The 14,553-nt window shown below is 40.5% G+C and overlaps 1 protein-coding gene across 1 annotated transcript in view; it reads left to right on the forward strand.

The window, feature by feature from the left end:
- Nucleotides 1-7,626: 7,626 nt before the first annotated feature.
- The window catches only part of LOC109486924 (oxysterols receptor LXR-alpha-like), a 20,322-nt gene continuing 13,395 nt past the window's right edge, over nucleotides 7,627-14,553 (forward strand). The window contains exons 1-2 of the mRNA XM_019790831.1: nucleotides 7,627-7,925; nucleotides 8,250-8,777. Of these exons, the coding sequence (XP_019646390.1) occupies nucleotides 7,670-7,925; nucleotides 8,250-8,777 (784 nt within the window). The 5' untranslated portion in view covers nucleotides 7,627-7,669. The remainder of the gene's footprint in view (nucleotides 7,926-8,249; nucleotides 8,778-14,553) is intronic.

Here is a 14,553-nt window from a genome sequence, read left to right on the forward strand (position 1 = left end):
TAAAACTTTATTATAAGTTTATTACAAGTGTTTAAGGCTACTTTTTTGCTTCCGTAAGTTTGAATGGTTTGATCCAATGAAACAATCCGTTGTCTCTCTCGCTTACTGGGACAAGTTGGGAACTTCTGGTGTCTGCATCCGGAGAAAAGAACAGGTCAGGAATAATATTGATTAATAGGAAATGGAATGGATTTGACAGTTCCTGTACACTTTGTGTCTTGTTTTTGTGCCAACTGTCCCACATTTTGGGATGTACGTGTACATGTATCAGCACCTGTAAAATTTGTGTTAGCTTCTAGTGATGAAATAGTTTGAATGTGTTGCTGTTATAATATTTCTCAATGTTAAAGGTTTGTAAGTGTGTTAACCTTTATCACATTGCCTGGTTTTGGTGTTAGGCAGCAGGGAGAAGGTTAACCTTTAGCACACTGAAGTAGCTGTTTGGCTACCAATTCTCTATTGGTTACAGGGTTAGGCAGCAGGGAGAAGGTTAACCTTTAGCACACTGAAGTAGCCCTTTGAAAAGGTTTAAGAAGCCAAGAACAGGTAAGTTCATTTTCTCTGAGTGTCTATATAGCTAGTCAGTGGTTTGTTACATGCTCTAGGTCATAGGTCAATGGTTTGTTGTGCTGTAGGTCATAGGTCAAGTGCTCGTTGCTGCAATACTGTTCCATCGAGGGTCAGATTGCGTGACCTTGGCATTGAAACAGCTGATTAGTTTTGTTGAAGGTCACAAATACTTTGACTAAGTTAGTAAGTAGGACGTTTTATAGTGTTGACACAGTGTCTGTTGAATGTTTGACACTTAAGGAATGAGTTATGAAGTAAGTTAAACTTAAAGGCATCCAGTGCAGTTTTAAGGCTTGGAAACCTGATTTTTAAAAGCCAATATTCTAGTCATTTATCTACATACTGAGTTGAAACCACACTACCCCAGTGTATATTGAACCTCACGGAGCAAAAATACCCAAAATTCTGACGGAAAATGGTTACTGGAAGGACCCTGGGCTGATTTTTAGGGTACCACCCAGAAAATAAAGGCTAATCTTGGGGCTTGTTTCTGAAGTTTTGAAAAGTATGAAATACTGAATTCAAATGTGCTAATGTCCAGTAGTATGATTGTGTCAATATCACAAAGATTGCCTTATCAAGAATATTTCTAGTTTTCTGAGTTTTTGAAGGACAGGATAATTTGTCCAGCAGCTTATCTGTGAGTGAGTTGGAGTTCCTCTGTGTTGTTGGCTGTCTGTAGTGACTCCAAACGTACACAGCCTGGCAGCTCCCAATAACAAGCTGTCACTCGCAACCGATCACAAGTCACAGGAACTATTTCCGCCAGACCCATGCCAACATACCAAGTTGAACGTGAACAACTTCTAAATCATAACCATAGAACCAGTAAAACTCAGTAGCCTGGGTATCGGGGGGGGGGGTGGTGTCCCGCAAGCCCTTTTCCATAGAGCGTAATCGGCCGTTTTAATTCTACATCGAGCACAGACGAACCACTGTAATTTAACACAGAGCGTAATGGACTATTGGGGCGTTTTGCGTATTTTTTAATTCCACATGATACATATTGCAGCCAGCTCTCAAAATTTAGCGTACAGCGTTGTCAGGACCCCCCATGCAGGCCCCCACACAGGGTAACTTTGAGCCTAGTGTGCTGTGGGTCTGGCACCCAGGCTGGCTGTCCTTCAGAGCTGCGGACTGTCCCCAGGTTGTTGACTTGTCTTGTTGACTCGGCCAGGCTGGCTGGAGTGTTGTGCTTGTGTTTTGGATTAGAACAGAAGACGACTTAGATCTTAGACTCCATATCTTGGGCAGATCTTAAGACATTTTCCAGACATCACCTTACGAGGTAAGGATTTAACCCTTTTCCTACCGCCACTCCACATTGTAGACACTATACATATTATACATGTAGGTACTGTAACATAAGTAGTAAAAGGGTTACTACCAGGTAGTAGATATTCAGTAATTGCTGATGTTGAGTTTTTCATTTGTAGTTGTTAAGTTTTAAGCTTTTGGCAAGTGTCAAGACCTAAGAAAACATGGGACATGGGTGTTGTAGAATTGCCTAGCTAGTGGGTCAATTGATGCATGATTAGGGTTTTTCCTTATGAATCATAATACTAGTTTGCCATATTCTAACACAGCGAAGGCAAAGTAGGTACACTGTACGATCAAACTGGTTCATGACAAACAGAGGAGGGCCTGCAAGGGGGGGTCCCGACAACGCTCTACGGTGAATTTGGAAACCCTCGATTACGCTTTACGATAAATTCCAAGTGGCTACAACGCATTACGTGGAATTATAACGCCAAATACGCTCTAATATTAGAGCGGGCCGTCTACGCTCTACGTAGAATTAAAATGGCCGATTACGCCCTACGGAAAAGGGCATGCGGGCCCCCCCAGAGGTTTATTTTTACCCAGTGAGTGAATGATACAGATAGACCACTGGCTCTGTTGTGTACATACTTGAAGTAGTGTACACACTGGTAGCAACATTAGGCTGGAAATACTGTTTTTCAGGTACGTGCAATATAGCACATTGGCATAGACTTTAGGTGCGATTTGAAAAATTTATCTGCAAAATTTATGCCAATGGGTAATGTTGCAGGTACCTGAATAAAAAGGTATTTGGAGCCCTGCCAACAGTGTGTACACTACTTGAAGTATGTGTAGTCAGACCTGCTGCTGCTTTATATAAGGGTGAAGGTGGCACAGAACAAACATCTTAAATTCTTATCTCACTTACATAATTACAGGTATGGTCTATAGATCTGTCACTGGACTTCTGAGGTATGGGACATCTTAGGCTATGCTAAGTTAATTTGTTGGTTCTCAGATGAAGGTATTAAACCTAAGATGTGGGATGAAAACAGTCTGAGGGGAGGTTTGTACAATTGTAACAGTGGGGGTTATAGGTGCTACCAACTGACCCGGCCGATGGGTCTAGACCTTTTAATCAAATTGTTAGAGCGTCAGGGTTGTGACTATGTAAGCTGGTGCCTGGGTTTGGTGTGGGTTTGAACCCCGGCCCGGGACCAGGAGTGTCTTTGTGTTTCTTCTCTCCTAACTCTTACACAGGTTCAGGTGCTGAATATATCATAACCATCTTGTGCTCAGACCTCCTTTTTGATTCAGTTTGAAATATTGATGCAGAGAATAGTCAGAGGCTTGCAGAGGACTAATATTTCTTTTGGTGTTAAAGTGGCAACTACACATTAATGTGAACACTGAACGTAGGAGATCTTGAGAGGTTTTGACAAAATGTTTTGTTTCAATTACTGCATAAAAGTGATCAAAGATCAAAGGCAGGAGAACTACCGTCTTGTTTTGATAATTCTCAGCTCCACTTCAGGTGTTTAAAGACTTGCTAGTGATTTATAATACGTTGTTGTGGTCCTGTGGGAGTTTTATAGAGCACACAGGACATTAGTGTTTGCAGTCCTACACTTACTGTGGGCTCTGTTTTTCACATAAAACTGGGCTGAGACACAGTCAGACTAAATATCCAGGGTTAGAAATACTGGGTGCATGTGCACCTTATATAATTTAGTTCAACCAAATTTGGAGCTGTGCAAGCAATTTTTTTGTAGGTCACTGGTGCACCCAAATATTTTTGTGGTATTTTGTACATATTACATGTACATACAGGATATTTTTGACATCTAAGTGTCAGAAAAACAATAAAATCTTTGTTGTAGTTACTTGTTTAAGATTTTAAAGTTAGACGTCACCCATGTCACTTCAAGCTCAGACAGAATTTGACAGAGAAGCTGTTTTTTTACTTCATATTCACCACAAAACAAGGCTCATGGGAGCCACTCAATGTTTTGGTTTACTAGACAGTGAGGACAGATGTTTGTTGATGTTTGACTTGAAAAGGTAAGGTTATACCCATTTGGGAAACAATCATGGCATTGTGGTAATGAAAATAAAAACTACAATATCCCATATATTAGCTAGTCTTGTTTTGGAGACATTTAATACGTTGACATTGTTACTCAGCACTTTGCCCAGTTGCTGACGCAGGTACCAGTAATATAACCCTCAGGCCAGAAACATTTAATAAAGCCACTTGACTAACGATCTGCCGCGCTAATTAGCCTGATTTATAACCAAAGTGTAACGACCCCTGAAGAGTCTCGTCACTCCACATTTTACTGCTCACAAGTGTTTGGATGCCACTTTGCTGGGGAGAAGTGATTTCGGAAGTTCAGCTCAAGACTACAACACTTTCTTAAGACTTTCTTAAGGCTGTTCACAGTTCAGGAAAGGTCTTGTGAAGGTTTGAGTGTCTTTTGTTTTATTTTTTTTCACAGTTTGTTTTATGTTAATCTGTCATGGTCTAAACTCTAAATAATTTATTTAAGGAGTTGCTGGTTACAGAGAACAATTTTGTCTGTCAAGTCTTCATGTTGGTGCATTTGCGTATTTCTATGTCTTTTGTACATGTGTTTCTATGTTTTTGAGCGAGGTGGGCGGGGCTTTGAGACATTTTTTCCCTCAGTTAGGATTTATACTGTGAATTGTGAGTAGAGATAGACACAGTCAGGCAGAGAGTTGGACATGTGTTACTTTTAGTACAGTTGGAGCTACTTACTATTCCAGATACTGTAGCAGATTAAGGGCTTTTTCCTCTGAGTCAGGGTTAAGACTGTAATTTGTGAGAAGAGATACCTCGGGATAGTGGGCTAATACTGGCTTCTTGCTGTCCCTGACACTCAAGCAAAGTTCAACTCATGATTTGTTAGTTAGAGAGATAGTCAGGCAGAAAGTTTAACATTTAGCTACCTGCTGTTCCTGATACTGTAATTCACTTTATGTTCACGGTAGCAAAATTTCACGGTCTGAGAAAAATGGACATGTTCACGGAATTATATGTTCACGGTGGTGACAGGTGCAGAAAAAAGAAAGTCCAGGAATTATGTGTTAACTGTAATGATAAGTTCACTGTACAGAAGCAACAGTGAAAACAGTGAACTTATCAGTACAGTGAACAAATCAGGAATTACAGTAATCATATCAAGGAGAGTTCAGAGTCAGGATTTAGCTTGTGATTTGTGGTTAGAGAAAACAAATTGCAAGGAGACACTCTTACATGTGTTTGGAAGGACAGTAGCTACCTTCTGTCCTTGATACTGTCTAGAGCATAGTTCAGAGTCAGGGTTCAGACTGTGATTTGTAAGTCTAGATCCTAGTAGATAGGTAGAGATAGACCCTGATGACATATGTGTTTAGAAGGACAGTCTGAGTAACCTGATGGCCTTTAATGGATACTCAAGCTCTTAGTTCAGAATCAGGGTTTAGCTTACAAGTACTTAACGTGATTTGTGAGTGTAGAACATGTAGGCAGGCAAAGCTAGAGACTGTGACAAAATTGTTTTTAGATGGACAGTCTGCTACTTGCTGTCCCCGATACTGGAACAGAACAGTTTAACAGTCAGGGTTTAGCTTACAAGTGATTTGTGAGTGTAGATACAAACATTGTAGGCTGAGACCCTGACAGACTGTGTTTAGAAGGACAGTTGACTACCTGCTGTCAGTGATGCTGTCCATGTGTGTGTGATAACCAGGCTGAAGTGATAACAAAGTTTGTACTCTAGTAAGCAGACATGACCCAAGTTTACCTTTGACAGGTCAGTCTTCTGTCTCCCAATTTTTCAAAGCCAATATTCTTAACATTTATCTACATACTGAGTTGAAACCACACTTTCCCAATGAATATTGAACCTCATGGAGCAAAAATACCCAAAATTCTGATGGAAAATGGTAACTGGAAGGGCCCTGGGCTGATCTTTAGGGCACCACCCAGAAAATATAGGACTCATCTCGGGGCTTGTTTCTGCAGTTTTAATTGTGCAAAGTATGAAAAATTACTGACTGAAACGTGCTAATAATGTACAGTATGTGTCAATATCACAAAGATTGCCTTGTTCAGAATATTTCCAGTTTTGCAGCCATGAAAATAGTGAAATCTCGCATTGGATGCCTTTAAGTATTTGGCGCAGTATTTGTGTTCCCGAGTGTTTTCCACAGAACCAGACACATGTCCTGTAGGTTTGACAGGTCCAGAATGAGTCACACATTAATGTTGACTTTGCTCACGCCTCACAACTTATCCGCAAACAGACCTCACTTCTCCGAACGGTCGCTGGGCCAGGTCAGAGGGGAAAGTTCACAGGGTGGTTGGTCGAGCATATGGGAACTGTTCGAAGGTAAAGGTAGGCAGTCATCATCTGTATTGAGGTTACTATTATAATGCTGACTGATAGTGCATTGTGGCCACATATTTGATGTTGGGTTTATGTAGTAGAGGTGTCTGTAGATTTGTTGTCCCTTATTGGAGCAGAACTGAATCTTGAAGGAATTTCTGTCTTCTTTTCATGAACAGTTGAGTTTGGTGGAGCATATTAAGGGCCTGTGAATTTCCTTGTTTGTACATTAGGCAAGTACACATGTGTTTGGAGGTGTGTTGAGAGAGTGGGCAGCCAGTCTGAGTCCTTTACATATTATATGGAGCGACATTATATGATACACTAGTTTGAAACCAGTTTCAGTTATATAATTAGACATGAATGGCTTGTTTAATTAGTTGTGACAAGATGTTATAGCACCAATTGGCATGTGTTGCACAGATACCTGTAGTGTACATTTATTGGTAGGAAAGTCAGAACATTATAACCCTTAATTATTATTATTATAGTATTCTTTACTTTACTCAATATTTACTTAAGTACTTTATTGGCCATGGAGACTGACAACATATTAGTACACGGGTCAACAAGATATATCTGCTTGTGTACTAATACTATAGATGACATATCCCAGACAAAACTGTACATACATACTGTACTACATTTAGCTGATATATATGCGTGTGTACTAAAACTATTCCTGTATGTAGTTGTTGGTGGTCAGTGGAGGTTTGTATAGATGTGACAGTGTGGACCATTCTGGGACCAGGTTGTGTTTACAAACATCCTTATCACATACAGAGTTCAGCTGCCTGGTTTGTGTCAGAGGTGGGACTGTCTGTTACACTGTTTGTTGTACATCATTCTGGTCTTTCACTTCATGATGGGACTTATATGTAAGCTTGTTTCTTCTTTTTAATCAATTACTATGCATTCATGAGATAGAGAAAGAAGAATTTTGGTCTTCAATTTTGTCAGTATTGTCTTGTAGAATCTGATGTATAAACTAATACAGGTACATGTACCCTTATATTTCAGCAAAAAAACTTACTACTAAAACTACAAGTCACAAATTATAATTAGTAATTTGCCCCTATTTTGCAGGTATTTAGAAGCAGGAAGTTAAAGAGACCTGGACTAAAGAGCCAGCCATGAATTTTGGTCTTCAATTTTGTCATGACCAGTATATTCTTGTAGAAGTCACCACAAACTTAATAATTTAGTAATTTTCCTCTGTTTTGCAGGTATTTAGAAGCAGGAAGTGAAAGAGACTTGGTGTAGGCCTAAAGTCAGCCATGAGTGCTGCCCAGAGAACCAGAAATAGCTAAGGCCATAACACAAAAAGTGGTTGGCTAGTCTAATAACTGACCACTTTTTATGTATGTCACAAAGTAGTTATAATTTGCCCCTATTTTGCAGCTATTCAGTGAAAGAGACCTGGAGTAAAAATTCCCACCTCAGCCATGAGTGCTGCACAGAGAACCAACATGGAGTGGTCCCCCCCAGAACTGCCGGACACCAAGCAGCAGACAGAACTGCTGGCTCTACAGAACTGCCAGCACTCCAAACCGCTCCCGTTGTCAAGGAAACGCGTTCTGTCCCCGCCCCACAGTCCCCACGGAGTTTATAACTACAGAACACCGCCGCACTTAAGACAGAACGGCCTGGAGGATCATAGAATACACCCGACAGAACAGTTCTACGTTTTAAAGGATATAGGTAAAGAATTTACAGTATTAAATATTGTAATTCACTTTATGTTCACGGTAGCAAAAGTTCACGGTCTGAGAAAAATGGACATGTTCATGGAAGTATATTATATGTTATATTCACGGTGGCGACAGGTCACCGTCAGCAGCAGCAGGAAGAAGAAAGTCCAGGAATTATTTGTTAACTGTAATGATAAGTTCACGGTACAGATTGTGGCTGTGAAAACAGTGAACGTAACAGTACAGTGAAAATATCAGGAATTACAGTAACTGTTTCGTAATAGATGCAAAGTAGTGACAATATTAATTTTATACCTATTTATACCTATTTCAGTCAGACCAACCGCTATGCAGAACCATGTTGCTATGCAACAGCAGCCAGTTGCTATGCAACAGCAACACAGAACCGCCACAGACTACCACCACAGTGCCTTAAACATGCTCTACAACCAAGTACAGAACTCTGTAGAACAGCACTTCGCTATGCACCAGAACTCCAACTCTATAGAGTTGCCTCCCAGGCAACCACCGTTCCCCCATGCAGACCCTCTGGTTGTCATGACGACACAGAGTTCTGTAGAATACACCCAGAGCAGTTCGCGGTCGAGCACGCCACTTTCCTCCAAGCCGGGATCTCCAGAACAGCTGACGATAGAACAATTCCAGAACAGGATCGTGGTGAGCCAGCTCCAGAACCCTCGGATCGTACCACTCGCGAGCGGGGAGGTGAAGCTGGCCCTCCCCGCGGGGAGTAAAATGGTGATGCCCGACCTGGAGGACTTCTCGGATTACCAGTGTGCCGTGTGCGGGGATCACGCGTCCGGGTACCACTATGGGGCGCTCAGCTGCGAGGGCTGCAAAGGTAAATAAACAAACAAACAAACAAGTACACAATTTATACTATCATGAAAGTTCATCTGTATTGGTAGTTACATGTTAAATGTTAAAACTTTTGACCCAGTGTTGACGTCACACTTAGAAGCCACGTGACAAGCTTCACTGGGTCAGTCTGCTGAGGAAGACCAGAGTGACTGGTCGAAAGCTCTAGGTGAGATACCGCTAACTTTTGTGTTGGATCAAAAGTTTGAACTTTAAACAAACAAACAAACAGACAAGTAAATGTTTTAAAGTTTTTTGCCTCTAAACTGTAGGTTGACCTTTTAGCAATTTCTTTACCTTGACAACATAACGCTCTTATTTCAAACCAATATTAGTCTGAGTTCCATGATATTTCCATCCTTGACAACAGATTTGTGTGTAGTTAAACTGTGACACAGCCCAAAATGTAGTTTAGTGGGAGTCTCTCCTTGCCTGTGTTTGGACAAATACCAGTTGTGTATTTTAAACACTCTGCCTAACACTGGCACAGTAAATCTGCCATGTTGAGTTTACAACTGTTACACTAAACACACCCTGCTGCTAACCTGTGTAGGTCCCTGTGTGTGCTTGATCTGCAAAAGGCTAAGAATAATAATATAGGATTTTAGGCTTTGATTTCTGATCCAATGTAGAAAACTAACATGCTAAGGGGGTGTCACTAAAACTCCGGCCAACACTTGCACAGTAAATCTGCCAAGTTGAGTGTACACACCAGTGGTTTCCTGTGTAACTGGTCCCTGTGTGTGTGTTACAGGGTTGTTGGGTAGGATTATTATCAGTCACGCACCAAAGCTATAAACCAACCCACACACTGGTACATTATAGTACACTCAGTCTGGTGCACTGTCTGTTCATGAACTTCTGTTTCTCCTAATTGTATCTAAACTTTAAGGTTTATTATCAGAATTATATTTAGTCACGCACCAAAGCTGTAAACCCACACACTGGTACACTGGTGCCCTGTTACTGACTGTTCATAAACTTCTGTTTCTACTAATTAATTTCTTAACTTCTAATAAAAGTTTCTTCCTGAAGCAGGGCTGGAAATACTGTGTGCACCTTTAGTTAGTGCACCCAAATTTGGAGCTGTGCACCCAATTTTTTCTGGCCCCCGACAACGCTCTACGCTAAATTTTGAGAGTGGGCTAAAATATACTGTAAATTCTGGGTAGCTACGTAGAATTAGAACGGCTGAATATACTATACAAAAAAGGGCATGCTGGCGCCGACACAGAGGTAGACTTTATATTTATCAATATATAGAATTGATAAATACAAGAAATCAAAGATTTTAGACCTACGTGAAGTATTTAGAGTTCTTACTATTATTTCTCCTTTTAGTGTCAAGTTTGATGTCCAATTCAACTTCCAATGTCTGCAGTTAGAAAATTTCCCCCTCACTTCTTTTATTAATCAACATTCCAATGATTATCATCTCCTTTCCTCCAAAATCTTCAGAAGAAATATCAAACTTTATAGTGACCCAAACCAAATATTTTAAAGTCCTGCTGAGCGCAACAAAAATTATTGTTGTTTTGCACATACAGTACCAATTCTATATACTAGTAACACCCTGTATAGGTACGATTTGGGGGTATTTCTCGTGCAACGCTTCACACCGCAGCGAAACGCAACGAATGCGGAAGTAACTATGCCACCGCAGGGCAAAAAAATTGGGGGGTCTATGATCTAATTAAGTAATGAAATTATTGAAAAATATTGTGCCAGGAATGTCAGCAGGACAAGGGTTAAGATTGATGTGTGAGTTTGTTTTCGGTTGTGAAAATGGACCCCTGCCTGCTGACATGTTCTATACGTGAGTCAGAGCCGGTATTTCCCCTGTCCAGCCTGTGTGGACAGACTTGGAGCAGGAAGCAGTAAATTGAAATATTTGAGACTAAGGCCACACCAATTTAATTTGGTTGGTTCTCGGATTTTAAATAAATCGAGAGGGTGAAAAAAAAAGAAAATAAAAACAGGTCTAGGCATCCTATTATAGCCCCAAATGCTACCATAGGAGCCATGAAGTCAACACAAAAGGCTAGGTTAATATTTAAACAATGAATTTTGAATCCAACCACTGCATTCATACATTGTAGATGGAGGTGTTGACTTTATACATGTAGCTTATATCATAACATTTCCGGCTATCATGGGGTCCCTTGCATGCCCGTAGCCAGGGGGGGTTCGGGGTTCGGAAGAACCCCCCACAAGCCTTAAAGGTCCACTTTTTGGTCCACTTTTTATGTAAAGGTCCACTTTTTGGTCCACATTTTATGTAAAGGTCCACTTTTTGGTCCACATTTTATGTAAAGGTCCAAGATTTTTCTTGAAAAGATGGACTGGAATCGTAGAAAAACTGCTCCCTTTGTCATTGAATAAAAATTTATCTCTGATTTTTTCTTGGAAATCCTCACAAAAATGCACGAAATGCCATTTTAGAAGGTTCATTTTTCAAAATTTCCCGGGGGAGCATGCCCCCGGACCCCCCTAGGAACCTCGCGCCTTTGGCGCTCGCCTCGCGCCTACGGCGCTCGAGGTCCACTCAAGCAGTCGGAAGAACCCCCCCATTCAAAATCCTGGCTACGGGCATGCCTTGGCCTGTTTTTTTTTTAAATTCTGTCCTATTGCTTCATATTTCTTCTGAAAAAAATCTGAGAAACAACAAATTAAATTGGTGTGGCCTTATCTGTTAAAAATTGTTCGATTCAGACAATTTGAAAATAGTTAAAATTCAATCAACCCAGCTGTAACTTCAGTCAAAAGTTATTCCTGGTAGCATTTATCCGACAGGTAAAATTGCAAGGAGGAAAAAAAATTTAGAAGCGATGAAAGAAATTTGGCTCAGATCCAGACATGGTGGGAAGTTTAACGACTCTGAGAAAGTGAAATGACTTACCTGCTTCTTAGAAGGGTGCACTCTCACTTTTCCAGATGTCTTGAAGCCAAGAACTTTCCCTGTTATCAGTGTGAGATATGTGTGTGTAAGGCCTAGGAAAAAAAATGTTGTGTTTCCTGTTTCACGTTCAACTGTGAACCTAGAAAAAACTGCCAACCTTAGACTTTTATAGGGGGTGGACCCCTGCAAGCGACATAATTTTTTGAGCTGATCAACCTTTTCTAGCTCCATGATCTGACACCTGAGTGATGAAACATTGTACAACTGGTTTTCTAACACTGACATTGAAAATGTCCTCATGCAAGTTTTACTTTGTTAAACTGTAGTGTATCAAGTTGGACCCCTATATAGACATCACTGAAGTCTAAAAAAAAGAACATAAGATACAGTACAGTATGAAGTCTAAAAATAAAAGAAAATAAGATACAATACAGTATCATTACAGTTAACAAATAATTCCTGGACTTTCTTTTTCCTGCACCTGTCGCCACCATAAATATATATTATAGTTCCGTGAACATGTCCATTTTTCTCATACCATGAACTTTTGCTACCGTGAACATAAAGTGAATTACAGTAATCCCTACCTACAGACCCTAATTTTTTCAGGACTGAAACGGAAAACACAACATTTTTTTCTTCGGCCATATCTATCTATGTGAGCTATGTTAGTTGTGACAGTGTTTACTGGTTAAGGGGGAGGTGGGATTCTTTTACTGTTATTTAAAACCTACAAGTGACAAATTTACACCAATCTGTTTAACTGATACCCTGCAATGTTCATTACCAGCCTGGTTAGAGGTGTGGCTTGTGTAGTTGTGATGTTTAATGGTTCAAGGAAAGAATACGAGAAGATAACGTTATTTTTCATATCACAATGATTTAACCAAAATAACAGGAATTTGAATCATAATTCATTTATTTGCCAAGAGGCCATGTTGCCACTCAATGACAGGAACACCTGATGTAATGTCACTAAGAGTTTTACCAAGCTTCAAGTTTTAACGAAAAGTGTGTTGGGTTCTTTAACCTACATACTGGTTCGAAGGCTTCTGCATACACACACAAACACACATACATGTACTGTCCCCGTCTGAAATACTTATTACTCTTTGTCTCTTTCTCTTCCCTTTTAAGTTTTTGCTGCCTTTTTTCTTATCACTTCCTCTTTGCCTTTCCCTCCCTTATTTCCTCTTTTTCTCTCTCTCTTCTTATCATATAATATATCTGAATCTAATTGACACCTGACTACTGTTAAAGTCCTCAGGGTTTCGGGATTGGAACCCGGGACCACTGAATTTGTTCCCTTGGACAAGAATCAAGTCCAACAGTGCATTTGCCAGAACATTTCCCCAGACAGATATCCCGTCCCTGACCTATACATGACCCTGTCTCAGCTACACGCCTGATTACCCCCCTAATCCTGCAAATGGCTCCTCCCAGTTTAACTACCTGGTCTTAAAAATGAATTAGCTTGTGGACCGTCCACAAGACCTTAGGGGAGGGGTGAGTGTGCTGAATTTTAAGTAAATCTTGTTGCAGAAACTTGCTACTTACATGCGAAAAATAATTACTGTGTGAATAAAATTCACTATTCTTTGGAAATATCTTTGAAGTAAATTATTTGTAGTATCCATGCTCAATCGTAGAATCACTAACCTCTAAAAATAAAAATCCCCCCCTTCCAATTATGAAACTGTTGCAGGCCTAATCCTATAATGACCTACTGGCTGGTTTATGAGCTGAGCTGAAACATTGTAAAAACTTCAAACAAACAGAACTCATACTGGTGGAGCTGTGCCAAGCTCTATTATAGTCAAGTAAGATAGTTCTGCTTTGCTTGCCTAGCCTTGAACCCAGACTGTTTCTAGGGCTTACCCATGTACATGTACAGGCCAGCTCCTTAGCTCCAGGCCCAACATGCTAGCCTGGGTGCCAGACTGTTTCCAGGGCCTACTGCTCTGGGTTTTCTATACACAACTCATGATCAGTACACAGTACTACAGATTTGTCTTTTTGACATCATAGGCCACACTAATTTATTTCCTTAATTGTCTTTGATCAGACAATTTACACAAAAACTTCAATCTGTGAACAAGGGTTAAAACAGGTGTCCTCAAAATGTTTATTGTGTACATTTCCACCAATTTGGGTTCAAGATGCCTAAATTCCTTTTATTTATGGGCGTTGGCATTTTCACGATGCACCCGGCTGTTGTGTGACCTTCATTTCACCTTGAGGGATGTTTGGTTGGGTGTCATATGGCCCATACGCAGAGTAAACATGCCGTCATCGGGCTGCGTATGGCCCGTACGCTGGGTATATACGCCCGCTCGACAGTGTGACAGCAGCTCTGCGCACTTGGCAGCCAATCGTGACACTGCTTCAAGAGCTGTCAGTCTGGGACAATGGTGGCAATGTTGGGCCTTTTTAGTTCAGTTACTGTACATCGTGGGCTTTTTATCATGTTTTGGCAGTTTAGTGGGTTAACTTTTCAAGCTCTAACACTAGCTGTGAGCTCATTCCTTGTGCACATCTTGTGTACTGCAGTCATTCCTGAGTCAGTAAGACATCTCTTTAGCGCATATTCTTCTTGTCATTCACTCTGATAATAAAATCATCATCATCAACTAATTTACCCACTTACCCACTCACACAGACTTACTATTGATCACCATGTACAACTGTCAAGAAATAAAGTTCATTCATTCATTCATTCATTCATTCATTCATTCATTCATTCATTCATTCATTCATTCATTCATTCATTCATTCATTCATTCATTCATTCATTCATTCATTCATTCACTCACTCACTCACTCACTCACTCTCACTCACTCACTCACTCATTCATCCATC

Source organism: Branchiostoma belcheri, unplaced genomic scaffold (assembly GCF_001625305.1).
Source record: "Branchiostoma belcheri isolate BF01 breed outbred unplaced genomic scaffold, Haploidv18h27 scaffold84, whole genome shotgun sequence".
Lineage (NCBI taxonomy): Eukaryota > Metazoa > Chordata > Leptocardii > Amphioxiformes > Branchiostomatidae > Branchiostoma > Branchiostoma belcheri.